Below are 27,484 nucleotides of genomic sequence, written 5' to 3' on the forward strand. Positions count from 1 at the left end.
TCGGCTTACTAAACCCAGTTCCTATAGATGAGCATAACCCTCGACACTTTCACAGCAAAGACAAGGCCTCGGACCCTGCAGGACTGTCGGGGTGTATAGAGCAATGGAAAAGGCCCCCCCTTTGTCCCTTCTTCCATCAAAGCAGCTGGCATGCAACGTTGATCGCTTCAATGTTGTGCTCCTGTCCATAGACCCTTTCGCGATAGCAGCAGACGTCCAAGGCACGACGAATCATAGGTCGTGTTATAACCTTGGTCTTTCAGTCCGTCACTCAAGCGCAACGCCCATAATTTCCCAGTCTAGTTAGTGCTGAATGCGTAAGGAGATACGACACGTGAAATGGAAAGGTCGGCACGGCAGATGGCAACCATTTTTGTGTGGTAACGTCCGAAATGGATTGGTGCATGCAGTCGCAAGGTCCAACGGTCCCTATTTGACCATTCCCAGTGGACCAGTGCACACAAGTCGCAGCCTGCCTGGAACTTCGCACCTCCGAGTCCAAGTGTCCGCGAATCTAGCGAAGACAGCATAATTGCTTATGTGTGAAGCTTGAGGGGTGCGCAGGCTGTATTAGATAATGTGATGAATGCGACCGAACCTGCAGCTATGTACATGCGCTGGACCATTCACCGAATCTGGTATCGCTGGTCTTGCCTGATCGGGAAAGTGTAGGTAATAACGCACCCCCATCCTTGTAATCGGGTCGGCCGAACATAATCCATCGGGGAGTCTAGGGAGCGCAGATATCGAGCATTGAAAGCTCCTTGGCAACGATGAGGAGGAATTTTATCGAGTATTTTTGCACATTTTGAGTTCCTTGAAGCCTCGTATAATTGTGGAGCCATGGCCTCTGTGAGTTTTTATTATTATTCAGCGACAACCCGCCAATGAATGCGCCGTCGGGGAACTCTGAGGCGTGGTTGTCTCGCTTAGAGCGCACAGGGCGGCTTCACGCAGTGGGGGCGAGAAGGGGAATTGTTTATCGTAGCCAGCGAGAACAATGCTGTGTAGCGTCACAGCTTGCCTAAGAAATTTGTCAGAAGCTTGAACGCGAAGCTGGAGTGATTTGAACGATGTGATGGGGTCGGGGAGTCCAGCTTTGCTCCCAAGGCTGAAAGCTGTACATATATCAAATAATATAGGCTAGTATAGGATGGCTCGGTGGCTTGGTGGGTGTCTGGTTGGCTGGTGTTTGTTTACCTGGGTACGCGGGTTGCCTACTAGTAGGTAGTCGATGGTAATATTTGAGAAAGAAAGACCAAACCGCACGACTCAGCCCCGTGATTGCCAAGAACTGCGCCTTTCCCCATTAGGAAGCATGAGACGGACAGCAACAAAGATCCAAGTCAGCAGCCCATTGACCTGTTCAACCTCTCATAGCCTCCCGTCCTGCTCCCGACCATCGTCGCTAAACTCGTAAATGATCTCTAGGGTGTGCTTTTTCAAAATACTGACGCAATTGCCTATGACCCCTGGCCCACTTGGAGTCAGCCACAACGCCCCAAGCACGACCTTGATCAGGTATGGTGCACGCTAACATTGGTGCTGTTTCTGGCCTTAGGGCCTCGTCTGCGGTCGACGAAGAAATGGAAATCCCCGGCGGGCGATTTCAAACGTCTCAAACCTATGCCATCGTTTCTTTGGGCACTGGACCTGCCAGTTGGGGCTGAGATCCCCAGTTCCCTCCGAGCCTGCGAATGATCGTCCCTGCGTCAAAATGTCTACCGTTTGTCCATGTGGAACCCGCTGAAAAGGGCATAAGCATATCCCAGTGGTGGCCGTGACAGGAACCCACAAATCCTCGCAGGGATACATTATCCATCGGGTCTGATATAAAGTATGGTCCTCCCGTTTGGGGCATCAATGGACGAGATGCAGATAGTGTCGACTTTTTCTTCAACAACATGGTTGGTGTTCCCGGACGCAGTAAGGGTTGTCATACGTGTTTGAAAAGAAGGGTCAAGTGCGGTACGTGAATCATCTGTGGTGGTGTCTCAGGGGATTCGTCTTCTAGACCAATAGCTGACTCTCGTGGCGTTCCAGATGAAGCCCGCCCGACCTGTAAGCGATGCGAAAAGGCAGGATACGCATGCGCTGGCTATGAGAGAAAGCTGGAGATGCGTTTCCACACGTTTGCAGATCAGGCGGAACCAGCCATGCCACCGTCCACAAAGACCAGCAAAGATCCCCCCTTGACGGCAGGAGGTGTGCCCGAGGATCTTGTACTCAGGTCCAATGACAGCCCACCGAGCTCGAGTGCCATACCCAAGGAGCTGAGTTTCGTGGCCTTCAGAGACAATATCCAGTTCTCCTATCTCTTTGACAATTTCGTGTGGAGCAGCTATGGTTCGCCGTGGCTCCAGATGTCTGCTGAGGGAAAGCTCGACGCCCTGTCACTGGAGGCCTGTCGAGCGTTTTCTCTCAGCATCTTCGGGAGGCACCATCGGCAAGCCGAGATAGAAGTAAACGGCGCCATACATTACGACAAGACAGTTCGGGCCCTATCATCTCGACTGTCGAATGTGGGGGCGCCGGGTAGTGAGAATCTGATCGTACCTATCATGATCCTTCTCATGCACTCCGTGAGTTAGCTGCAACCCTCGCTTACCAGGGGTGCCTCCGCAGGCTTACCAAACAAAACATAAAACAGTCGAGCACCCCAGACCCTCAGGCGTCTGCGTTTCACATTCAAGGACTGCTGAACCTCATCCAAATCTGCGGCCCAGAAAGGTTCGCCACCGGCGCGTTGAGGCTCGCATTTGAATCATGTCGGGCAACGCTGGTAAGCGAACTTGAGAGCCTCCCCTCACGCCGGAAGTTGAGCTCCGTGAACGCTGATGTACCTTCTTCGCCGCTGCAGGTTACCGTGTCGCTGATCACCAGGACGCGAACTTTTCTAGAGCAGCCAGAATGGCTGAGCGAACCGTGGGCGACGTGCGGCGAATACAACAAAACCCCACAGAACCGCCTCGTCGACATCCTGGTCCACATCCCCGGCTTCCTGCAGGACCAGGCGCAGCTCGAACAGACATCGTCGGAACAGTTTCGGCTCGAACTCATCCAGCGGATTGAGTACCAGATCGCCAAAGCCCACAACTGGCGGTGGCAGTGGGAAGAGATGAACCCGACGGTCGCGTGGGAGGTGGACCCAGAGACGCTGCCCGCGGCCGACCAAATCCTCGCCCAGCCGCGCCCCATCCGTAAAGTGCTGGTCTTCTCCTCCTTCACAAAGGCCACGGAGCTGGCGCTGTACAACGCCATCCTCCTCTTCCTGCTGGGCCTGCTGTGGACGCTGAAACCCCCCGAATCCGACTCGCCGGCAGACGTCCGCCTCTCGAGCCCGTCCGCCCTCTTCCTACCCGGCGACGTCGACTCGCTGGTCGAGCCGGCCGTCGAGATCTGCCGCGCGTTCGAGTTCCAGCTCCTCGCCGCCAAGAGCGGGCGTGACTCGGCCCTGTTCTGGCTGTTCCCGCTGGGCCTCGCGAGCAAGGCGCTCGAGGACAACCCGGACTACATGGCCTGGATCAAGAGCATGCTCGACATCTCCCAAGTCACGCGGGGCTACGGCACCGGCGCAAACACCTACGGCTTCGGGTTCTACCGCCTGCCCAAGATCCGGCGGAAGCGTTCCAACGAACGGCCCATAATCCAGCCCCAGTACGACTCCGACTTGCTCAGACAGCTTTCCGAGGGTTCCTCTTCTCCCGATGCACTGCCGTGAGACACCTAGACCCCAGCTCTGAATTTGATAGCATGCAAGGGGCGTCGGTTGCGACTCGGGGAGTGAGTGAATGACAGGGGAGAGGAGTCTGGTAATATGGGGATCCAACATGAGATTTCAACTTTAGTTTCTTCTCTTCGGGGTTTTTTTTTTTTTTTTTTTTTTTTTGTGAGTTGTCATGTATATGGGCACTGGCACTTTTCTTTTTCCTGTTGAAAGGTTCAACGTTGGGGGTCACAATGAAGCAGCAGTAGCGAGGAGTACGGTGTAGTCAGGAGTTCACGTTGTAATTCGAGTACAACAATCAAATAGTCAATTTCTGAAACTTGCTATTTCTCAAACAAAAAAGGTTACTCAATTTCCCAAGTTGCGCCAAATATCCGTGATTTCCACATTCGATTGATAGGTTCGTTATGCCGCGCCAGCTGCGTATACGCGCTCAGGTTCCTGCGTCGTCGAGGCCATCATGTTCTGAATACCTTGAGTCAAGTCGACACCCACTCGCTCCTTCGCCAGGAGATCGACCAGGAGAGGACTTGGTTTGCTGTCTCGGTAAGGCTGAGACGCCGCCTGGCTCTCCTTGTATTTCTGTACATTGTCCAGGTACATGTCGAACAAGTATGACGAGTCAAGCGGGCCACCCTTGGCTTCCGGATGGAACTGCGTCGAGAAAATGGGTCGAGATTCGTGAATAAGACCTGTATGGCATTGTCAGCACTTGCAATCCGTGACTGACCAGAATGCTAGCTTACCTTCGTTAGAGTTGTCGTTCAAATTGAGGAAGTAAGGCTTCCAGCCTTTTGGCAGGGTTGCTGCATCCACCGCATATCCATGATTCTGGCTGGTGATGTGGCATTTCCCGGTCGTAAGATCGAGAGCTGGGATATTGTGTGCTCGATTGCCATACTTGAGTTTGACGGTCCTGGCTCCAGCGGCCAAAGCAAGGAGCTGGTGGCCCAAACAGATTCCAAAGATGGGAATTTGAGACGAGTCCATCAACTTTCGCAGATGGTAGACAGTATCTTGGCAGTGGGTTGGATCACCAGGGCCGTTGGAGATAAAAACGCCATCGAAGTGATGAGCAACCTTGTGGATCGGATAGTCGAATGGGAAGACAGTGACACTGGCACCTCGGCTGACGAGGCTGCGGAGAATATTCTCCTTGACACCACAATCGATCACGGCGATGTGGGCATTGGGAGATGCAGCGCTGACATGAAAGGGAGCTTTGGTGCTGACCTTTCGCACAAGGTTGATCTGCTCCGGATCAATAAAGGCTTCGTCCTGATCTGCGTCGTATTCTTCTCCGATGGTGATTCTAGCCAGGCTGGAACCTTGCTCTCGCAAGAAGGTCACAATGGCCCGGGTGTCGACACCGCTGATAGCTGGAACGCCTTCCCTTGCACACCACTCGCTCAAGCTCTCCACAGCAGTCCAGTGGGAGTATTTCTCTGCCACGTCCGCAACCACCACGCCCACTGCTTGAATGTTCGGGCTCTCAAAGTATTTCAAAAGGCCATGCTCGTCTCGAGCGTTGGAGGGAACACCATAGTTACCGATCAGGGGTTGAGTAAAGACCAGAATCTGGCCACGGTATGAGGGATCGGTGAGTGACTCAGGATATCCCACAAGCGAGGTAGTAAACACGGCCTCTCCCGAGACGTTGCTCCGAGCACCAAAGGATACGCCGTCGAAGATGGGTCCGTTACGGATGGTAAATGTCGCCCTTTCTCGAGTCGGGGTGGTGCTTTTGAACTGCTGTTGTCGTGTGGTATTGTCCGCCACAGTCGCCAGCGATCGAGCTCGTAGGGCAGAGGCTCCCGAGAAGATGTTGGCCGCTTTGGGCAATAAAGTTGACTGTTTCAAAGCCTTTGAAAACATCTTGCAATATTATGACTCGTATATCTTTTTTCCTTTCTTCCTGACCGCTAGTTTGCCTGGGCTTTCCACAAATGATCTACCGTCGGGGTCAGAGATGTCAAGAAGTGTACAGGGGAGGTGAGTATTTACCACTAATGTAATCCTACAAGTCGATATGTTAGCATCAGATTGCAAATGACGTTGGTATTGTAGTGACACAAGGAAATGAGGTGCTTATCAGTGGGCTGGCGGGGACGGGCTTCAGCAAAGAGAAAAACAACTTACTTGAGAGGTGAAGATGCTGGGGAAGCACATGAACGCGATGGCGGGTTTCGTGCAGGCAAAATGGATGCAGAAGTAAAGTATCAGAGCCTTACGAAGGCAAGTCTTAGTTTCTCTGCAAGGTCGTTTTGCACAAAATTCTTTCTTCGCAGACGAAAAGAGAAAAGACGTAGGTTCTGTGGAGATGGAGCAGGAAGAGATTGGTGGAGGAGATCGATTGGACTGGGCCGGACAGGACAGGGCAAAGATTTCACCGCAGGCGGCGCAGGCGGAGGCTCTCATTCGACCAATCGCGAACCCAGTAAAAAATTTACCTGGCCCGTGCAAAAATTCTGCGCCGGGTGACGAAATACGTGCAGCAAAGAATTTTGCAGCTAGGATCGAACATCGTACTGATGGAACAAATTCTTTCATTCACACACACAGACCGCCAGTTGCAGCAGTCTATCACCCTTTGCTATCGCTGTTATTTGTCCTCACTCGGTAACTTCTGGGCGGAGCTGGAGCTACTTTTCACCGCGATCACTGATCCACGTGATATCGAGCATTATGTCAGCCGCACCTTATCGCATACAGGTATCTAACCTCAGGGCTGTCAGTGCAGCGCAATGTGGTGGGTTAATCTCAAATTGTACTCGGTACCTTGTACCTTTAGGCCATGACCACATACCCCTGTACGAATTAGCAGACCACAAGCTTCTCGCTGCTTGTAGCGATACCTGATTGGCTACGATCCCGATACTAGCGAGGCTGACAAGGCTGAAACATCCCTATACCCTGGCTTCCCCCTTTTTCTCTACTCATGGCCCCCGTTGCACCCCTCCGCCGTCCGATTTGATCATAGCTTAGCTCGTCTGGCTGGCACTCGTTCCGTTCTCTAGACTGCGCAGCCCTTTGTCCTCACCTCGACAGTACTAAAACATGCGCAGCAGCGGCCATCTTCCGACGATTGACTCTGCGATGCAGCCTGGCTTGCCGCTCATCGAATATTCTATGAGAGGCGACTGGAGGCCTCCCTGACTCTTTTTCGAGCGAGGAACCCAGTAACTAGCCTCTCGAGGCGAAGTCATACGCGAAGAACACGCCATGGCGAATGCTTCGGACATAATAACGTACATTGGCGTGCCGCTCGCCGTCTTAGGTGTTCTGCCCATCCTGTACACATTCATGCTTGCCATCCTTACACAGCGCCGGATACGCGCCGCCCTTGTCGACCACGGGCATAGACCTGTTAGCACGACACGCCCACACGATGGCTTTACCATCCGCAGCTCTCCAATGACCAGCCTTATCGAAGTCGAATTGCCTCGATATACCATTGCCCCTCTTGAACGCGGACATGACGATTATTGGAACACCACGACAGAAGGAAGAGAAGCATCAGAAGAACATCACCATCTGCTGACACTGGACCGTGCAGAAAGCACTCTGTCCATGATCGAGGAAGGGCGTGTGCGTGGCTTTTTGCGGGGTGGCAGCTGGCGAGGTTTCCACTGGAAAAAGCTCATTGTTGGTAAAAAGTTGTACAGGATCCAATATGAGGACGAATTGAGGGAACCGCCCGCGGAGGTAAGCTTTGAGGAGCTAGTGATATTTTTGCTGGATTGGGGTGCTGTTCCAGAAGGGATGGGATGGGAGAAATTGAGGAGTGGCGGTTTGTGGACCCCGAGCGGGACGGTTTTGCTGAAGAAACCTGAAAATGACAACGATGGTGATGAGAGCACTAGAAAAAGAGGAAGAGGCGTTGACTGGGTATTGCGAACAAGCATGCCCGATGATAGTGACGGGATATTGAGTCTGACAATACGATGGACTCGAGAAGAAACGACGTCCAGCAGAGTTTTGAGAGGAGCAGAAAGCCTACCCCCAGGTTGGGGTCGACTGAATCAACCTGCCCTGCTTGAAACTAATGAGAAACACAAAGAGAACGAGAAAGACTTACCAGCGCGGATTGAGAGCTTGAAGTCGGCAAACAAATACAGCATGGACAGCAGCAGCTTCCGGTTCCACACCGAAGATAATCGCATCCAAAAACTCCTCTGGGAACGCAAGAACGTCGAAACGGGCTTTGTGTGCACGCCTTTCCGAAACTACGAACAATCCTCCGCCGGGCTATGGTTTACCTGCGCGGCATCAGCTTTACTCGCACACAAAAACTCCACCAGTGGCGGTCTCTGGGCGTTCGAGACTCCGACGGAGATCAAGACCTTTGTTCGCAAAGAAACGATTCCATGCGGTGTGATGGTCCTGCTCGGCCTTCTACCCGAAAGCGACGCGCCGCAATGGACGTCCCAAAAGGACAATGTCAATGACGGGTTGGTTTTGGCACGGCAACATCAACATTGGCTTCAAGCTCGTATGGCCGCAGAGAGACTGGAAGCAACCATGCCTGCCGAACAAGCTCGGATTCACAAGATGAACAGAGAGGCGAATGAGAGACAGCAGCGGCACAATGACATGATGAACTCCTTTGCCGTGAAGAAGGAGAGGGAGGAAAGGAGAATTGTGGATGCGATCGCAAGTCCGAGGATGGACATCAAGCGCGTCAGTGAAGCATGCCTGACTTGGTTGATGGAGAGGGGGGAGGTAGGGAGAGAATGGACCGTGCACGACCTGGCCGAGGCCGTTTGTTATTTGATGATTGTGGATTTACAGGATCCAAGTAAAAAGCAGAACGAGGAAGGTCAGACGGGAGAGGACCAGGGCGAAGCAATGAGGATCATCGGGATCCTGGACGAATGGATGGCCTGGGCAACGGCTGGAGGAATGAAGAAACAACAGTACCACCTGCTGGAGAGAGACCAGGACAAAGTGGCGTTCTGCTTTGCGGTTGCCCTTGTCGCAGTCATAGCAGACGCCATGAGCTCGAACAACGCAGTCATGGGAAAGGTGGGATCGGACATGCTCGAGTGTATGAGGTTGTGGAGAAAGGTTCGCCTAGGCTGAGAGGGAAAGTTACTGTTTGGTGACTAGGACTGGTAGACCTCTAGGAAGCAAATCGGGGGGATTTCTATAGGTCGATCAACTAGTGTGGGAAGGAGGATTACCAGGTATACAAAGTATATCTCATACGAGTGTGACACACAGGAGTAGCAGAGTACCAAAGTAAAGGTTTAAGATGTCTGAGGGTTTCGGTATAACCCCCCTGATTACATGCTATTCTAAAAAGAGGTTAGATTTCGGAAATTCCCCCTCTCCAACCTTTGCCGTTCGCATATCAACCTCGGCGGCTTGTCTTGCGATGTTGAAAGTGACGATGTGTCTCTACCTTTTTTGAGGCGTTGATAGATTTTTGAGCCCAAACGGAGTGTTTCTCCCTCTTCTCATCTGGATCCGCTCTGTCAGCTGATGAAGCATCTAACACGGCGCATCGCACTGGCTGCCACATATGGTGGATCCGGCCAAAGTGGAATTTGCGGATGCACCTAAACAAAGAATTTTTTTTCCTGCATGCACACACGCACACATCATCCTCCAGTTCCACGCAGACATTCCGCCCTAGCTGGCCAACTGATTCCTACCAAAGCAGTCTAGACTAGACGGGTTACCTGTTACGAGCCCTCCCCCTCTGAATTAATCGGTCGTCCTAACTAGCTACATACCCTCCATCTTGAACACTAGCGATCAATACCTCCAAAAAGAAGCAACCTGAATCAAGAAATAGAGCAAAAACAAAAGGCTTGCAAGATCCGTGAATCGAACACGGGTCTCATCGATGGCAACGATGAATTCTACCATTGAACCAATCTTGCGATCTCTTAACCTCGAGATCACATCTGGATGTGACCTCAGAGGAGGGCAGTGAACCCTGTTGTTGGGAATATTCTCTGTGCGAATTCCTGACCCAATTTCGGACGCTTTGATCCATATAATGTGATTTTTGAACTGGTGGGTCTGTGAATTTTGGTGGGTACTCCTCCCTGCAAGGCAAAGGACGAGGGATGAGGGCCGTGTAGAAGTATCAATACCAGAAACGGTACGAGAAATGATTACAGGACTCCTGAGGATCTGTGGCTTCGCTCTCCCTACATCGATCTACAGGCAACTTTATTGTGCTTCACTGCTTCGTAGCGCTGAATCGTTCAAGATGGATCTCTTCGAGAGAGACCTGCTCAATTTGGCAGTTTATACAAGTTATGCGACGCACATTATACAGTCTGAAATGTATAATGTCTCAATCCATGCCCCGAAAGTCTGCTCAGCACGCTTTGAAAGACCGAACCCGAAAATACAGGAATGAATCAAACAGATCATGGCTATGACCGTCCGAGGACTCTCTTCATTACTTCGCTCAACTTCTCGGTACTGTCATCTCGAAGGCCTGTTGATCGCCATGCAACGAACCGATCGGGTCTGACAAGAATACATCCATCTTCCTCGATCTCTCTCTTGCGCTCCCTGTTGACAATACAAGTCAGTCATGGAAGCTTTATCACGCGTGGGGGGAGACTCACCAATCCCGATATACATCGACCCATTCCTGTCCCCATCCGATCGTGTGGGCATTGATCTGCACTCCAAGCTCCTTGCCAACTTTCTCGGCAGCCTCGACCCACTTCTCGCCTCCAATACCGGTAAGCAGACAAAATTGCCCTTTCCCAGCCAAGTCAATTGTCGAGGTGTGATCCTTGACGGGTATGGTTCGATTCAGCCATGCATGAGGCAGCCGATGGCCGGGGTAAGTGCTGACTTTGTGATGTAGAACAGCATCTTTGGGCCATTCAGGCTTGGGAGTACCGGCCTTGATCTCATCGTCAAGGTACACGGCTGTCGATTCGTAGCGGTGATTCATCTCCACACCGATACCATGGAATTCTTGACTCGTCCACTCGATTGCGGCATTGACTCGCTTGCGCCGTTCCCGGGCCTCAGGTGTTGCTGTTTTGAGACTGTTGAGGACTTCCATTCTCTTCTCGGGTGTTTCTTCCATCAGCCCCATCTCTTTCCAGACAGGAACGTGATCCCGGATACCCTGGTTCGCTCGGGTAATTACACCCAAGCCAACGGGTTGCCGTTCGTGACTAAATGTCTCGAGAATAGAGGGAGACGCAAGGCCCTGGGTGACGTATTTAATCTTCCATGCCAAATTGAAAGCATCCTGCACGCAGGTGTTGGAGCCTAGACCGTTGAAGGGAGGGTGCCTGTGCACGGCGTCTCCGAGGCAGAAGATGTTTCCTTCGGAGTAGTACTCTGCCACGATCTCATTAATGTTCCATTTGGAGATATCAAGGATTTCCAAGGGAATGTCATCTCGGCCAACGATATCTTTGCATCTTTGGAGGTATTGCTCCCGAGTTGGCTCTTTCCACTCTGTCCCAGGTTTGGGGAAGAGAATGAACATCCATCTGGGAGCCTTGGTTAGTAGCTGCTGTACGACGCAAGAAATGAGGGACTTGCTTACTCATTCCAGGGTTTGACCATCCTGATCAACCCGCTCCAAGCGAAGTCTGGGTACTCTTTTTCGGGTTGAAATACCCAGTGTAGGTTTCCCTTCCTGGCCTCAACGTAATCACTAAGATCCACTTTGACCAAGACATTCAAAGCCAATCCTTGGCCTGGCTTTCTGATCAACGGGATCTTGGCCTCTCGCAGGACTTGGCTCCGTGCTCCATCACACCCAAACAGATACTGAGAGCGGATATAGTATTCGGCACCAGTCAAGTCATCTCGTACTCGACTCCGGATTTTTCCGTCTTGTTCTTTCTCATAACTGACGAAGCTGGTCCGAAATCTGACATCCCAGCCTTGAGCCGATGCTCGCTGAACCAAAATAGGCTCAAAAATCGTTTGAGGCAAGTCGACGTGATGGCAAGGAGTGGCTGCTTCGTATTCTCCACGTCTTTTCGGGTCATTGCCCCACGAATAAATTCGAGCATACTCTTCACCAGTCATATCATGACACCAGCGGGTGTGAACCATACAGTCGCCCTCCACTGCTTGGGATAGGCAAGTTTGTTCTAGGTCGATATCCCGGAGACATTCGAAAGCGGCTGGATTCGTAATGTGCGCCCTCGGTGTCTGTGAGGTTGTCGCTGCGGCAGCAATCATAATACCAGTCATTGAAAAGGGCGGATGGGAAAGGAAGCACGCCAATGAGCCACCGGCTGGCCCCGCACCAACGATGAGGAGTGGTGTTTCCACCACTTTCGAAGTGATCTCGGGCATGCCGTTGGTAGTCACTGAGCCTGACATCTTCGTGTCTGTGTCTGTGTCTGAGTCTGAGGGCTGGCTTTAAGTCCACTGATAAGATGAGAAGACTCAGTGTGATGAAGGATATGTGACCTCCCTCAATGTCGTGTCTTCACCATATATAGTCAGGATTCCGGAAATACCCCCTTTCCCCAGACTCCACCCATCTGACCCTGCGGGATGGGTAACGAACTGGGATGCCGTAAGAAGTCAACATGATGTCGGTCCACTCCCCCCAAAGGTTCGGCAAAGAGTTTGCTGGCATTCGTGCCTTCGGAACATGTCGAGGGACTGGGACCCCGAAGGATCCATGGCTCTAGACTCCGGCAGCCGGTATGGGGATTCAGTCGCTGGCTCGGGAAAAGGCGAGCGTGTGCATGGTTGGACGAAGAAATTGCCCCAAGCAAACTAGACCTCCCGGTGCTTGTAAAGACTCCCGTAATCAGGCCGGGAGATGTGACTGATGAGTGACATGAGGATACCACGGAACTTGGTGAGTTGGGGGTGATGGTGGCGGGCGCAGGCAGCTTTGGTGCCTCTTCTTTGGTGGCTCGTGACTCTGTACGAGGTACCCAACCGCAAGTCTCCCGTACCTGCGGCCAATGACATCATGTACTTCCTAGGGTGCTGGGTACGCTTCCACGGCTTCTTACTCACTCCAAGTCACTCCTCACTCACTTCCATCCTCAACTCTCCGCACATCGATTTCGTCTGTTGGCTGTTCAGCTCGTTCCCACATCTTAGCAGTTACATTTACCCTCTGCTTACACGTCTTTGCCCCAAGTAATCAGCATCTCCTCCTACCCTTCAGGGCCTTGTTCCCCTTTTCCGTTGTCGAGATCCTCAGTTTGGACTCAACCAAGCACGATGCTGCTGCGAACCGTAATACGACCCTCCCTCTCCTTTCCTTCGGCCTTGAAATCGATATCTGCTCCTCTGGCACGGCCTGCTCTCAAGCGACCTGTTCTTGTTGCATTCGGACTCACGGCCTCCCTGCCTTTCATCCAATCTTCGTCCATCATTAGGCTCGACTCTTCACCCCATTCACCACCTCCCGCGGGTACCGCTGAGTTTAGCAGCACCTCCTCAAATTCCCGCGGACCCAAGGTTCCCCTCACAAAAGATGGAAAGACAATCAACCCCGCTGCTGTCAAGCAAATAAGTTTGGGTTCCATACTAGGACTGGCCGCAGGACTGGTGGTGTCGGCTTTTTCCACAAGCTTGACATTACTGATCGGACTGGGCATTGTCGTTTGGCAACTTGCCGCACGAAGAGGATATAATATCATACCAGTGGAGCGCTTACAGCGCTACTTCAAAAACATTGACCTGCGCAGTGCAGTCAATGATAATCTGGCCTTTAAAATCAGTTTCGGACTTATGTTTGCCCTTTCCGCTTTCGGTGAGTTTTAGGGGTTCATCACTGACGTTGGACGAACAACAATACCGTGGACAAAAACGAACTGCGCTCGCGTGTGAATAAGGGTATATCTTGCTCATGGCTGGCGACTGGACCGGATCATGGACGCGTTGACCGAGATACGTTGGTTCATAAAAGAAACCCTGTAAGAAGATCGGAAGAAAAGTTTCAACAAAATACCTGGACATGCAGGCCAATGTACAGAAGCGGAAGAGACACTGATAGGAAGAACTATGTCAAGAGAGATCTCTTGAAACCCAAATGTTGGCGGATAGCGGACTGCTAGGAATCTGAGTTGGTGATTGTAGTATCACCAGACCGATCGAATGTTTAAGGAATTCAACTCCAGATTTCCAAGACATGAGGATTTCTTACTAGATGGACTGAAATACAGACAAAATCATGGATTGTCGAAGACGCCACCACACCCACCGTTATCCACGATAAATCGTCAAACAGACATAACATAAATGGGATGTCCCCTTCGTGTTCAGGAGACCCTTCAACCAGAACCCCAAAAGTCGGGCTTGCTCAGACTTCTCGAGCCCTTTGAGCAAAGCAACATTTGAAGTGTCGTGAGAATCCCATACCGTTGACGAGATGAACTTTCTACATGTCTAATCTAACACAAAACATGCCTTGCTGGGAGGACGCAGACGCAATGGGCCTGAAATTCCAGCTCGCCTGTGAGTCTGTGCCGGGCTCGCTCCGTCTTCTTCTTCTAGATTCCTCCTCTCACACAGATCAACTCTACTCAACGAAGCCTTTTATCGTCTAGTAGACTCTCACGGGACTCGTGGGACTCGTTGGAAGTTCGGCCCAGGTCACTCCAACTCGCGTCCACGCCGCGACTGGAGCCGCTGCTTTCGGGGTGGGTTATTCGCCGATGCTGATGCTGATGCTCTCTTGGTGCGCTATTGCTGCCACGTCCCATGCTCCCGTGAGGCAACTGGTTCATGGCGTCCTCCTCGGCGTCCAGGTCCCTGTTGAACCACCAGAAGAGGCTGCCCGCGACGAACGCGACGGCGCCCATGACGCCAAAGTTCCAGACCAGGTACGGGTCGCGGGCGAGCCAGAGGAAGGCCTCGCCGATGACGTTGGCCACGGCGCTCATGCAGAGCGAAAAGGCCTGGACCATGGAGCGCATGTTGCGCGGGGCCTTTGTGAAAGCGTACTCGATCGAGGTGATGGAGGCGAGGATCTCGCTGATGGCGACGAGGAGGTAGATCGGGGCTTGGTAGGCGATTGAAATGGACGCTGGGGGACAGTCTCTGAGATTGGCGCTCGCACTGTTACTGCCTCCATTACTGGGGTCTTCTCTTTGCCCCTCGGAAGGATAATAGCCACACTCGTTGTGCGTGTAAATGTACCTCTGCAGGAGAGCCGCGTACACCATGGCCGCGCCGCCAAACCAGAATCCCAAGGTGATTTTCCTGATCGGGGTCAGCTTCACGCCACGTTTGCGCAGGCTCGGGTAGATGACCAGGTCGCAGATCGGGATGAGGATGATCAACGTCAGAGGATCGAGGTTCGAGACAATCTCGGGCGGAACCCCGGCGTGCCTCATCGTGTCCGCTTGGGAGGTCAGGTTGTTGTTCATCTGGTTGTAAGTGAGCCAGTACAGCGGGAACCAGAGGAGGACGGAACAGGCTTTTACGCCCCTGCGGAGTTCCGAGACCCAGGCGTCGTCGAATGTCATCCATGATGGGCGCTTGTGGGAAGGCACGCGGGATGGTTGCACGGCGGTCCAGAACGTGGGAGTCCGGCGGACATTGCGAATCGTGCGAAGAGGGTTCCACGACCAATGGGGCCGGACGGCGTAGAGGAGCGTCTTGACTGTGGGGCCCAGTACCGAGCCTTGCGGAGGAGTGAGGCGGTATCTCTTCTTATTCAGAATGAGGATGAGGGGGCAGAGGAGGAACATGAGCGTCGGCAGCAGGAAAGCGAGGTAGTACCCGACGTACAACGCCGCGTAAGACATGGAAATCTGGCCGATCAAGGCGCCAATGTTGATAAAGAGGTAGAACCAGTTGTAGATCCTCGCCGACGTCTGGGCTGGGTCGATAATTACACGCTCGCCGGTCTTCGGATCGATCGAGACACGGAGGTTCTCTGACACAATTTGCTCGGCGATCAGAGGGGAGATGTTCGGTTTGAAGCCCCCTGTCCCGAGACCGAAGACGACAAGGGCTATAATAAATGAAATGAGAGCAGTTTCGGTGCGTGCTAGGACAGGAGGCAGCGCGCTGATGGTTAGGAGGACGTGGCCGACAACGGCAATGCCGATCGACACCATGATCGTCTTATATCTGCGAAAGACCTCGTCAGAAATTGTTGACTTCCGATAAGCCCATGGCCCGGTCGGGGATTAGCATTACCTTCCAAGGTAGGTGTCCGCCAGCCACGCTCCCAGCAGCGGCGTCACGTAACACCAAAAGGAAAAGAAAGTACCTAAGCCAGTAGCCATCTGCTGGCCCTGGCCTAGTGCCCCGGGGTTGTTGTCTGTATCCCCGCCCGGATTCGGGGCTCGACCGGTCGGCGTGAGCAGTCTTCGCTGAACGAAGTTCTGGAAAAGAATTTGAGTGCCGTAGTAGGAAAATCGTTCGCACAGTTCCACGAAGGCGACCGTGTAGACCCGCCAAGGGATTTTATCGGCGACACGGGGAAGAGTCTCCAGGTCCGCCGCAGTGGGATGTAGAGCATCCTCGTCAGACGAGTCTGGAGACATGAGAGGCTTGTCTTCTGTTACGTGATCCTGTTAGAACAATGGCAACTCAATCCCGCCAGAATGTCTTGACTTGCCTGGGACATCCAGCATCTCGGAGATGCTTGTCCTCCGAAGTCCGTCATCTGAATGTAGCTCCGCAGAATCGTCGAATTGATGGGAAGAGCGCCGCAGCGGGATCGACGATCCCGTGATGTCTTCGAGTTCAACCTCGCGCATCTTTGGAGAGAAGACTGATCAGTCCCGAAGGTCGTCGATGTAGCCGCAGCAGCGCGCCTCTGCCCAAGATGGAATGCCACGCCTTGACATACGGCGGAGGCGAAGAGACACAGATTAGGCCCCGCTAGACCTGCTGGTCAGGCAGTGCTAATTCATTCTTCGGTGTCCTAGATTTATGGCAAAGATCTCGTCTGGACGTATGGCCCAGCAATCAGCGAAGGGCTTGAACGATGTGCTGAAATTGATATCTCCACGCAGGAGGTTCGCCGTGCAGATGATAACGGCCTATCGTGAGGCACTCCGCGTGACCATCATTTTCACGGCTCCTCATTGGTTTCTGCATACATTTCGCAGGTGTGCATTGACACAAGCCACGAGAATACGGTGCCGCCAACGTGGAATGACAGGATTGAAAAGAGGGATGGTGAATGTGAGACGAAGGCGTTGAATAGGGGGGCCGGGGCTGCTGCGGATCAAAAGTTCTTCCGGCATCCGGCATCAGGCTTACGAGGCTGAGATCACGACCTTCTAGAGCCTCACCGATGCACCTTTTCCCGCATCAATGTATTAGAATGGATATGGGAATGACAATAGACAGTAAGAAATGTAGGTGTGGTCTTTACATGTACCGACATATACATCTTAGCGGCGTAATTGGGCCTGTACATACATCGCTTTCCGTTGACATACGTCGTTTCTATTATCCCATCTCATCTAAAATACTTCATGATCCCGCTCCTCTTTTATGAGGTGGTGGTCCATGATATGCTGTGCCGTGCCTGAATGCATATCCTAGGCAAGCACTCCGAACAACAACTTCGTCCTTGTCCAGTACTCAGACGCAGACTTTATATGGGCTTTATCCCTGGCCATAGCTGATGTATCTCGTCCCAGTGCAATACTGAGATACAGTTCGTCAAACTCGTTCTCCATGTACCAGGCCTTGCGCTCAGGACTGAAGATATGAGATCTAACAGCTTCCTTGACCAGTTCAACCACTGGAAAAGACCATAAATCGGTGCCACCAATATCCAGCATTATCCCACAAAGTTGTCGTAGAGTTGAGAATGCACAGGGTGAAGGCATATTGTCAAGCAACATGTCCTTGTTCCATCTCTTCGTCTTCTTCCTGCCTTCTCTTGACGCAGATAATTGAAGGCTGACCTCTGTCGCCACGAGCTGATGCAGCTGCCGGACAATCTTAGGGAGCTTCTCGAATCTGGCTTGCTCGGGAAAAGTATGCTGCAAGGACATCATCGAAAATCTGATGGCCCGTAGCAATGCCACAATTTGGGAGACAGATTCTGGCTCATCTACCACCTGGGCTGCTGTCTGTGTGATTTTTGCTTCGTATTCGAGCAACGCCGTCTCTAACGCATTTTGCAGACTGTCGCGGTATAGACTTGAATCCGTTTCGCACAGATCTTTGATCAAACCAGAGGCTTCGTCTTCATTCTCCTCCTCTGGCTCTTCAACAACATCTCTCCATCTTATCCTTGAAATGTCATTTAATTGACCAAACGCACTGTTTGTGGTTGTGATCCACGTATTCAATGATTTTGAAGCCCTAGATAATGCCACATTATGGCCTTCGTGTCGCTTTCGGATGCGTGTAGTGAGCTTATTTCCCCCAGCCTCTAGATTCAATAGTGCGAGCTCTGGATCCCATAATGACTTTGTGGTTGTGCTAGCCGGATTGTCGAGGAGCAGCGTCGTGATATGAGCCAGGCGAGCACATTTATCGTGGCAAATGTCGTTCACTCTTCTGTTCAGAGCTTGCGCAATCTGATCCTTGATGTCTGGCCCCGCCGGAGTCGAAAAGTAGAAAGGAAGAAGAATAGTATACAGCTCGTGCCGCAACTGCAGTACCTCTGCTATCGAGTCCGTCGCCGGAAGATATTGGTGCAACGCATCAGAGAATGTCTTTAAGCTTTCTCGGGACCATGTCTCCAGCTTAGCCTGGGTTTCCTCGAATGTGGGTGCACTTCTCTTGAAGTAGGGAACGAATGACCGTATCTCCTGTGGAATCAATGAGATAATCTGGTCAAGGCCTAGAGACTCCAGGTCTCTGATGGACGGATCCTCCAAGATCGGTCTCTTCTGCAGATTACTGATAGAATCGACTATGGGGCGTCCTGTCAAAGACTTGAAGGTCTGCAAGGATAATATTTGGTATCGCAAGGCTTGACAAAAGGTGGACTTCTGGCGAGAGGCCGCCAATTGACGTCGGATCTTCTCAAGCCTCAGCTGGCGCAAATGACCCAAGGCATCCTCCGAAGAGCTGCTGGTGACTAGGCAGTAAGCGCAAATGGACTCGAGAAGATCAGACAACGTTGACATAGGTCTAATCAACCTAGCTTCAATTCGCAGAAGCAGTTGCCTCCGAAGTGCACCAAGTTTGTTCCGTAGTGAATCGAGGCTCCCAGTTAGTAAGTCCTGGTCACCCAGTGATTTCAGCAACAACCTCGAGACAACAATGAGCTGCGCACACAGCAAGATATGTTGATTCCGAAGGCATGAAGCCACAGACATGCAGCACCGTTGTAAAAGGCGAAACTGAGCCAGCGCAACTTTGTCTGCGGGCGGAGGTCGGGGAATGGCATTTTGCGGAGGTGGTCTACAATTGTGACTGATCGACAAGAGTTTGTCCTCTGCAGCCCTTGTCTGTCCGTCTAAGACGACAATGGCTTCGGCTGTTGCCAAAAGCTCGCGATAACTGCCACTGGTTTTCCAAGTAGAGAGTCAGTATCGCGAAGTTGGCACGTTCAGGGCGGAGGCAAGGAGAGACAGCCTACCCGACAAGAGCACGCAGCTTATCTTTATTCTGTGCGGCACTGGCTCGCAATTGCTTTTCAATCACCCGGGTTTGTGGGATGCGATGGTTCTCGAAGGCATTCTGCCAGTTGAGAATTGTCGTCGTGGGATCCATGTCGGTGGTTGGACCGGGTGCGGAATGTGGTCTTGATAGAGGCAAACAAACACACCTATCGGACAATGCCAGGGACAGAATAGGAAGGCTCAGGGACCAGGAGTCAGCAATCCCAACGGCGTCGAAAGGCTATGGCATATAATAGACAACTATGTATTGGATGTTCTTGACCAAATTTCAACAACAGTTGAGGCCACGCTTGAGAGACTGCGCTGGCTATACGAGTGCTTCGCCGGAGTTGCATCTTGCCGCAGTTTGCAGGGCGCAGCCGTCTTCGGAGTGCCGGCTACAGTGCCTCCTCATTCTGAGCATGGACAATTGTTTTCTGAATTGATAGGCTAGCCTTTCACGCAGGCTCAGCATTAATATACAGATTCTGAAGACTTGGGTCTTCCTCTAACGAGTCTAGAATAGCCTGCACCTCTTCCTCCTGCTGTGTGGATAGCGAAACCCTTGAATCCTCGTTCGGCATGTAGACCACCTCTGCCTTTTCCACTTGGATTCCCAGCTTGCTTTGGAGCTTCTGAGCAACAGCCATGACATCGGCCGGTTCTGTCTCGACAACCAATCTGTTCTCTTCCGCTGCAATGTCAAGGGCTCCCGCCTCGATCGCATCTTCCAGGGCGTCTTCAACACCGATCTTTTCCTGCTCTTCAAACGAAATGCGGCCCTTCTTCTCGAACATAAATGCCGTGGGGGTTACTGTGCCGCCGGCTTTGGTGATGATATTCCGGATACTAGTCAAAGTCCTCGCCTTGTTGTCTGTCTGGCACTCGATCATGGCAGCGACGCCGTGAGGGAGCATGGCCTCGATGGTCACATTGTCAAGAGCTTGGCCGCTCGGAGATATTCCCTGTCCTTTTGCGATGGCATGTTCGATGGCAGTCTTCGAGAGCTGGCCTTTCTTCGCCACGGCGATCGCATGAGCCAGTCTGGAGTTCATGGTGGGATCGGGCCCGCCCACTGTATTGTAGTTAGTGTCTGTACTCCATGAACTTAACCCGTTCGTCCCTTACGCTTCGAGGCCATTATAATATCCGCAGATAGGTGGGTGCGGACCCTGCTCTTCGCGACATCCGCCTTGCCCTTGTCATGTTTGATCTTTGCCCACTTGCTGTGCCCTGAAAGTCGGAGTTGACAGCTTGACCATTGCCTGCATGGCGACTGAAAGCTCTCGAGGGAGAGACGGGGCCTCCAGAGCTGGCGCAAACCCATACAAAAGACAGAATTATCTCAACAAACAACAGTGATGGTCATCAACCGCCCTGGGGAAGGTCAGCGCATTGGAAAACGTAGGCACGCAGGTTGGAAAATTTCGGTTGGCGCATAGCGCCCAAAGAGTAGCTGCGCAGTCCAGTTTTGTGATTCTCTGTACCTTCTCCTCTCGTGCTCTACTCTTTTCGCTGTCCCGTCCCAGAGTTTGCCTACGTAGTCGTTTGAATGCTCATTGTTTGTCTGAGAGCCCCAGTCACAATTGCCCTCCCCGACCGAGGCGTTTAGCGAAGAGACAATCTACGGTCTTTCGTAGACGTGGTAAAGGGCATGGTCCTCAGCCTAGCTGTCCAAATCTCTAAAGGGGTATGCTTACATGGTTCAAACGTGGTCATGACGCCAGGCAAGGACTCTAGTAGGCAGCACCACGTTTGTCCCAATATCTGTATTGTCCCGGAACTTGGGTTGTTTCATGTTTGATCTGGTCCCCCACCAATACCAACCCCCCACCGTTCTGGTGATGTTGAGTCCAGAATACGTCTGCTACTCTGACGCACATCACAGTGAAGCTGTCATAACCCGTTGGCCTGTTGTACAGATGGCACCCGAAGGTGCTACAACATAAATCTCCAATGTCTAAGACGCTCCCTGCGGATAGCTCCCACCATACTCGCATACAAGCAGTAGACCTGTTTCAAGTGAATAGGGCGGGAATACCCATGACTAGTGAGATAGTCGATGCACGTTCAGTGCCTTTGATGGTTCGCCCCTGACGTCTGGCCAGCCTTGTCTGGCGTGTATCATCCTCTATGGTTTCATTGATACTGCCGTGATTGGTCGATCGAGATCGTTACCTATACCATGTGGTTCTTCATCTAGGACCCGGAAGCTTCCACACAATACTCCGTATGTGCTGCTAATGTAACACATGTGATTTGCTAGAGAAGTCTTTTTCCACGTCAAGCACCCAGTTCTTTGGTGTTTTCCACTCTCCTTCACTTCTTGTAGACGTAGCCACTGGGAGCTGTGTAGATCGAGCCTCCGTAACCATTGTTATAGTAGGTAGTGCCGTCGGCATTGGAGTAGTAGTAGGAGCCATCTGCAATAGCAAGCATCAGTACGGCTTGGACATGGACAAAAGGGCACTTACCAGCATTGGAGTAGTGGGAGGCAAAGCCTCCAGGCTGAATGCGGGTGTCCCATCCATTCCCCTGAACCAATTCAATTAGCCGAAAAGGAGGTTGAGAAATCTCAGAAATGACCATACTACTTTGTTGACGCCAGACTTGATGATTTAGTACGGGTAGTATAAACTCCCGGAGGGGACGGAGGAGCCGGTTTCTCCGCTAGTACCGTCTTTGCCAGACATCTCGAACAGAGTTGATAATGTTTCGTGGGAAGCCGTGATAGGTCAGATGAAGTCTTCGTGCCTCCAGTGGATGGAGATTGGGGGTTGGATCGACGGAAGCGAGAGATTGGGTTGCAGGCCGTCTCGCCGTCTACCTTCTGATGATCCTACTGCTTGTTGGTAGACACTAGTGGGGGCCAGGAGAGAGTGACGCTCAACGCAGTCAAGCCGCAGCCTGCAGGCTTCAACCCCTTTTTGCTACCACTTTCTTAGTCAGCGACATTCAGGTTTCATTCAGACTCCCCTTCATCCCCCTTGAATCGCTACCTGAATTTGCACTTACCTCCTCGCCGTCGTATTTGAGGACCAGCTATCTTTTGTTCCTGTTGGCTCATTGGATACCTCTAGCTCACCCTTTAAACCCGAACGGGAACCCTTCCCACATTGAGAGCATGCAGAATTGTTCTACGCTTTAGCCGTCAATCTGCAGACGTCAATCCCTCTCCGCGCAAACTGATATCTATTTTCTAAGGAAGTGACGCTGACTCACGAGAGATCGCCTTAGGCAACACCGTTTCCGCATATTGAAAGGAGTGCGTGCCTGCGAAGGCAGCACGGATATGGACGCAGGATATACATCAATGTCCCGTCCTTAAGCATGCTACATATCAGCCGAAGATCACTTTGACTCGACTTTCGAGGTTCGCAATTACACAGAAGAAGACTTAAGAGTATGGCAGGATCTCTACAATACGAAGGATGCGGGTTTCAAGGGCTGGAGGCGCCGGAGCAGCGTGGACAAGTATTTTGCAGTGCCCTACCTCTCGCCGCTTACCAATTGACTTAGTCGGGCCCAAATCGGCGGCAGGAGCCCTGTTACTGTGAGAACTACAAGCTATTATTTCCGACTATGGTAAAATCTGGTTCTGAATCTGGTATTCTCTGGTTGAATGCCCTCCAGTCCGAAGGCAGATGCTAAGCCCAGTATAAACCCGGCAGGTTTCTCTCACCTGTGAAGAACTCGGAGCGTGATCATGAATCCGCCTCGACGGCTGATTCGTGAGGCTAATGGTGTTGCCTGACAATGCGCCAGAATATGTTTCATGTTCACAGGTTTTGAGTTACAACACATCTGAAATGCCTGGTCTCGATCCTCAAAGCGGCTGCGGAACTTAAAAATGCCATTTTGGCCCGAGAAATGGTGTTAGAATCGAAGCTGCTGCATCGCAGGCTCGAAAGACTGTTGTTCCACAACAGTCTGTGGGCTCAATGGTGAGAGCTGAGCCACAACCAGGGCTTCATGATTCGATCATGCCCCTAGCCTCTATAAACCTCAAGAACACACACGACAGCTCGATGCTAGGGCGCGGAAGTGTCAGCTCTTTCAACAACCTGCTCCAATTTCCCGCCTCAAGCTGTGAACGCATTGGCCTTCCTATGACCGACCAATGGACAACGCTGAGCAGTCGTGCTAGAAAGTGGCCTTGCGATCTGATGATCGAGATGGGAATTCACAACTTTGAGAACATAAGTTTTGGGGGGTTTCACCAGGTAGGTGCTCGTGGCGGGTGGTGTGATGGCTATGCTACCATTCAGGCGAATGTTGCAACTTTTGAAGCCCCTCTCATGGTTGCCTCGAAGAAGGCGTCAAGACTGCAACAAAACTCGAAACTTTGGATCCGCTTCTAAGTTCTGCATCCTACGCGCTTGGGGCCCTGTGATGCAAGTGATTGGGCTTTGAACTCCCGTGCTATCGAGCTCATGCATGCCCGCTCCAGTTTGACAAGCAGGGCAATATGGTTGCTGGAAATTCTCCGCTCCGAGATTTCCTGCCCTTGGGGACTGACTAGGGAATCTGGCTGTTCGAGTGGAACCCTAGTTCCAGTCATTCCTACATAGGCCGTCATGAAAAGACCAATGGGCTTCCCAAACTTTGGGCTGAGTCCTGTACACTAGGTTCTCTCGCCTCTCATTCGTTCCATTTCAGCACTTTTTGCCGTCTCAGAACCTGCAAACCTGCGCCACGCCCCTCCCATCAATTCTGTGAGCTGCGAGAGCTTCGTTTCAGCGAATAACTCGTGCGCAGCTTCGAGATGAAGTCTGTCTATCCATATCTTCACCTACGACGGGGCGATCACACAGCCTTCAATTGGGCAAGTCCTTGGAAACCCAGCAAAGTAAATGCCTGAATGTTGAAGGGACGGTGGTGATAAGGAGAAGTCTACCGCTGCAACCAGGCTTCTTCATCGTTCTCATCATTCTTGCTACGAAGATAACAGCCACGACTATTCCATCAGATTAATACAGGTCAATATGTGGTAAGTGACCAAAGTATGAAGCCTGCACATCACTGAAATGAGAGTCTAGCTTTGAAATGTTCAAGCGTGCGCCGTCCCTGCCAAAAGCTCAGCAGCAAATGGGATTCACAGCATCACTGTGGTCACTAGAAAAAGATACCGGCCAACTTGAGCATGCTCCACGAACCTTCTCATACGCAACTTGCCACGGAACTCCTCTCATATATTCGACGCTGGCCGACGCTGTCGTATACGTCTGGTACTGCTGCGAGTGTGGTCATGGGCCTATGACTGTCAAGATCAATTCGGATTGCGCCAATTGTCAGAAGCGGCGCTGTGCCAGGTGCCGCATTGAAACCACGACCGCATGAGATCCCAAGAGGTTGAGCGTTCGAGCAAGAGGGACAATGGTCTCGGTACCAAATCACTTGTCAGAGCCAAGATATGCGGAAGAGTCGTGGTACGGAAAATTGTCTGCTTTATGAATGCTTTGGTTTATGCAGGAAGGACCACAAGAGGTCAAGCTTCTCGGCGGCTGGCTAGATGCTTCAGGTTCTAGTGTCTCGCACATCTCTACTGTAGATGCGTGCCTGCGTTAGCAAATGCAGCAGTGCGAGAATTCCGGACACCCGATGTTCCCCTGTTCTCCAATCTCTGGTTATAAATCGGGAGACTTTCGGAGACTTCTCTTGAAGAAGCTGTGCCCCGTGACCTCAGTTGTATGCCTTACAGAGCAGAGTTGACGTACTCTGCGAAATGGTGTATCTAGATCCAACGATAGACATCAAGGTTACTAGGGCTGACTTGGGACTACTGCGCCCCTGCTAAGCCCATTTGCCCCAAAGGCGAACAGTGCGAACAGTGCGAACCGTAGAAAGTCACGAGTCAACCACTTGATGTGTTTTGTGCAAGGCTGAGCCCCTTTGGCGTTTTCAGGTTGAAAAGTGGGGTTTGGTGAAAGAACGTTGAATGGAAGGAGCACAACGGCCCTTTCACAGCGGTGTAAAGTCTAATTAGGGACAACACACCGCTCAAGCGCCTCGCACACAGGTGTATTGGCCGCATAATTGATGCTTCGAGGAGGGAAAGGTGGCGGGGAGCCCGATGAGACACATCGAGCAAATTCTCTGACCGCATCTGTGATTGGCCAGCCTTGCCAGCCGAGCCTTACGCCAAGACGCTAGTGATCAGCGCTGCCTGCGTCACAGCAGGCTGCCAGGCAGGACTTTCAAGCCTTTCCCAACGTCAACTCAGTTCTAGACATCCCGCAATAACCGGGTGTTTTTGTGTACCACGCCGAACTGGCCGTGATCGATCTGAGCCAAATCACTGTGCAGTCCCAGATGGTCACGCATGAGTCAGTAGACTCGTTGACTGGGTGCCGGCCAAATCCCGACATACTGCCAGGACCACCCCATCCACTGCCGTAGCGATCCACCTACCCTCTTCTCTGACTCGATATGGTGAATTTGTCTGAAGGACTCAGATTTACTCACGCCCGTGTCTCCGACGTGGCACTCAGATGCAAAACTGCGTCAATTCGGATTCAGCTACCGACAACATGGATCGATCTAGGAGCAAGATGAAAGTTGGGATCTTGTGTGACTCCACATGGGGCGGATATCAACACGAATGATTCTACTATACTTCTAGCAGATCAATTTCAGCCGCTTCGGAGCTGACAACGGTTGAACCAGGCTGCCCCAGTAGTTGAGGCCTAGCCTTTGGTCTTCCCCCCTGACATGTGAGGTTTTTCTCCCTTTCAGGGAGTTTCGCCTTGTGGTGGGCTGGATAGGCAGCCAATCGTAGCGTCGTATTGGGCGAATTTCCACTGCCTGGGAAAAAACAACTATTGCTCGCTGGCTGGTCACGAAGCCTGTCTGATGTTCTAGCTCCTCCTGTTTGAGGGCTTCTAGGCGGCCAATATGTCACAGCCTCTTCTGGAGAGAAGACGAAAAACACGCAATTGTCATGGCGTCGATATTTCTGCCGGATGATGAGATTTTTTGGCTCGATGCTCAACACAACTGGTCAAACCCTCAGCCAGAGCCTACCTGGGTCCACTTCATCGAGCAAATGGCGATGGGACTACGAGTATGCCTATCTCCTTATGCAAATTTCCCTGCCGTCCTTTTGTACTCTTCTGGGCGCCTTCGAGCCGTCGCACCAATCTTTTCGTATCTCTGGCAGTCTGCCATGATCATTCGAATCCCACAGCTCTGACTCCTTCCGCGGATCTTCGTCAATGCCCGGCATCATTACTCCTCTACGAATGCACCATTACTCACAAAGTTTGACGTCTTTCGCAAAGACGAGAGTTTGCCTGGTTGTGGCTGTGATTGGGCACCTTCATTGAAACTTGAAGTATTTGGCAATAGGGGCTTGCTTTCTGCAAGATGGACCCTTGAAGCAGAGCCCAGCTATAAATGGAGGAAGCTTCCTTCACGTTATCAGCCCTTCTGTCAACCAGAGAATCTCGGATTTTCCCTCTTCACTTCTTGTTTGTATTATCAGTCCACAGCTTTACCTCAAAATGAGCGGCAACGGGAATAACGCCAACAACCCCGAGTACGTCACTTCCAACGCCTGGCAGTGTTGCCAGTGTGGCGTGAAAAACCCAAGCGCCCACCACACCGTCGCGTGTCCGCAATGTGGCGAAAGGAAATGCCCACGATGCAAGAACACAGTCATCAAGCAAAGAGTTCAGTCAAGAAGACAAGATAAAGTGGTCCCTCGGTCACGAAACTAGCACGCCGGGTTCGCTTTTCCAATCCCTCTGATCGGTACTATCTCTCATGCGTAGAGCGCTCTGGACCTCACTGATATGAATCAGGCTCCCTCCAGCAAAGCTCAAGCAACTTTCCGATCAATCAGCTTGCAATGCCCTTGAACCCCGCTGCGGTTCCTGGCTGCTCTTTTGAGCGTATCATGGACTTCGTCTTGGCACAAACTACAGTGACGAAAATGGTGGACCTTGTTAGGATCGTCGTGATTTGAGTACAACCGGTCGGCAGGGCATTGGAGCTTGGGTGTCAGGAACAGGATCAATTATTACATCTTCCAGAGACACAGCGTCACACGTTTCCTTTCATACAGTCCTTTCTTCAACCATTCCCTGGTCACTCCGCTCGAAAAGCCCACCGCTTGCTAGTTTGTACTTGGCCGGAAGCACAATGCCTAAAGTTTGGGCGTGTCATTGGCATCTGTCAGTTGTGGATTAGCCCTCTCCGCAACCGACACATTCAACCAACCCGAAGAGCAACCCGCCAGCCTTTCCAAGAG

General features: G+C 51.9%; 9 protein-coding genes and 1 non-coding gene across 10 annotated transcripts; 3 read left to right on the top strand and 7 right to left on the bottom strand.

Annotated features, from left to right (window-relative positions):
- Positions 1 to 2,156: 2,156 nt before the first annotated feature.
- Positions 2,157 to 3,721, top strand: AYO21_02616 (hypothetical protein; the record flags this gene model as incomplete). The annotated part of the gene is made up of 2 exons (XM_022652594.1): positions 2,157 to 2,582; positions 2,651 to 3,721. The coding sequence occupies 2 exons, from the start codon at positions 2,157 to 2,159 to the stop codon at positions 3,719 to 3,721; spliced, it is 1,497 nt and encodes a 498-aa protein (XP_022514950.1).
- A 411-nt stretch (positions 3,722 to 4,132) lies between these two features.
- AYO21_02617 (carbamoyl-phosphate synthase arginine-specific small chain) lies at positions 4,133 to 5,602 on the bottom strand (the record flags this gene model as incomplete). Its single annotated transcript, XM_022652595.1, has 2 exons — positions 4,133 to 4,419; positions 4,474 to 5,602. 2 exons carry the CDS (start codon positions 5,600 to 5,602, stop codon positions 4,133 to 4,135), a joined length of 1,416 nt encoding a protein of 471 aa, XP_022514951.1.
- A 1,347-nt stretch (positions 5,603 to 6,949) lies between these two features.
- Positions 6,950 to 8,809, top strand: AYO21_02618 (hypothetical protein; the record flags this gene model as incomplete). Its single annotated transcript, XM_022652596.1, has 1 exon — positions 6,950 to 8,809. The coding sequence occupies one exon, from the start codon at positions 6,950 to 6,952 to the stop codon at positions 8,807 to 8,809; it is 1,860 nt and encodes a 619-aa protein (XP_022514952.1).
- A 735-nt stretch (positions 8,810 to 9,544) lies between these two features.
- AYO21_02619 lies at positions 9,545 to 9,615 on the bottom strand. The gene has a single exon. It is a non-coding gene; the product is annotated as a tRNA-Gly (tRNA).
- A 504-nt stretch (positions 9,616 to 10,119) lies between these two features.
- AYO21_02620 (hypothetical protein) lies at positions 10,120 to 12,055 on the bottom strand (the record flags this gene model as incomplete). Its single annotated transcript, XM_022652597.1, has 3 exons — positions 10,120 to 10,261; positions 10,318 to 11,208; positions 11,265 to 12,055. The coding sequence occupies 3 exons, from the start codon at positions 12,053 to 12,055 to the stop codon at positions 10,120 to 10,122; spliced, it is 1,824 nt and encodes a 607-aa protein (XP_022514953.1).
- An 851-nt stretch (positions 12,056 to 12,906) lies between these two features.
- On the bottom strand, positions 12,907 to 13,299 carry AYO21_02621 (hypothetical protein; the record flags this gene model as incomplete). Its single annotated transcript, XM_022652598.1, has 1 exon — positions 12,907 to 13,299. The coding sequence occupies one exon, from the start codon at positions 13,297 to 13,299 to the stop codon at positions 12,907 to 12,909; it is 393 nt and encodes a 130-aa protein (XP_022514954.1).
- A 927-nt stretch (positions 13,300 to 14,226) lies between these two features.
- Positions 14,227 to 16,416, bottom strand: AYO21_02622 (hypothetical protein; the record flags this gene model as incomplete). The annotated part of the gene is made up of 3 exons (XM_022652599.1): positions 14,227 to 15,781; positions 15,851 to 16,227; positions 16,282 to 16,416. The coding sequence occupies 3 exons, from the start codon at positions 16,414 to 16,416 to the stop codon at positions 14,227 to 14,229; spliced, it is 2,067 nt and encodes a 688-aa protein (XP_022514955.1).
- Positions 16,417 to 17,208: 792 nt separating this feature from the next.
- On the bottom strand, positions 17,209 to 19,345 carry AYO21_02623 (hypothetical protein; the record flags this gene model as incomplete). The annotated part of the gene is made up of 2 exons (XM_022652600.1): positions 17,209 to 19,138; positions 19,212 to 19,345. 2 exons carry the CDS (start codon positions 19,343 to 19,345, stop codon positions 17,209 to 17,211), a joined length of 2,064 nt encoding a protein of 687 aa, XP_022514956.1.
- A 346-nt stretch (positions 19,346 to 19,691) lies between these two features.
- Positions 19,692 to 20,374, bottom strand: AYO21_02624 (hypothetical protein; the record flags this gene model as incomplete). The annotated part of the gene is made up of 2 exons (XM_022652601.1): positions 19,692 to 20,308; positions 20,362 to 20,374. 2 exons carry the CDS (start codon positions 20,372 to 20,374, stop codon positions 19,692 to 19,694), a joined length of 630 nt encoding a protein of 209 aa, XP_022514957.1.
- Positions 20,375 to 23,216: 2,842 nt separating this feature from the next.
- Positions 23,217 to 23,594, top strand: AYO21_02625 (hypothetical protein; the record flags this gene model as incomplete). The annotated part of the gene is made up of 1 exon (XM_022652602.1): positions 23,217 to 23,594. The coding sequence occupies one exon, from the start codon at positions 23,217 to 23,219 to the stop codon at positions 23,592 to 23,594; it is 378 nt and encodes a 125-aa protein (XP_022514958.1).
- Positions 23,595 to 27,484: the final 3,890 nt, after the last annotated feature.

This window comes from Fonsecaea monophora (genome assembly GCF_001642475.1).
Source record: "Fonsecaea monophora strain CBS 269.37 chromosome Unknown Scaff12, whole genome shotgun sequence".
Taxonomy (NCBI): domain Eukaryota; kingdom Fungi; phylum Ascomycota; class Eurotiomycetes; order Chaetothyriales; family Herpotrichiellaceae; genus Fonsecaea; species Fonsecaea monophora.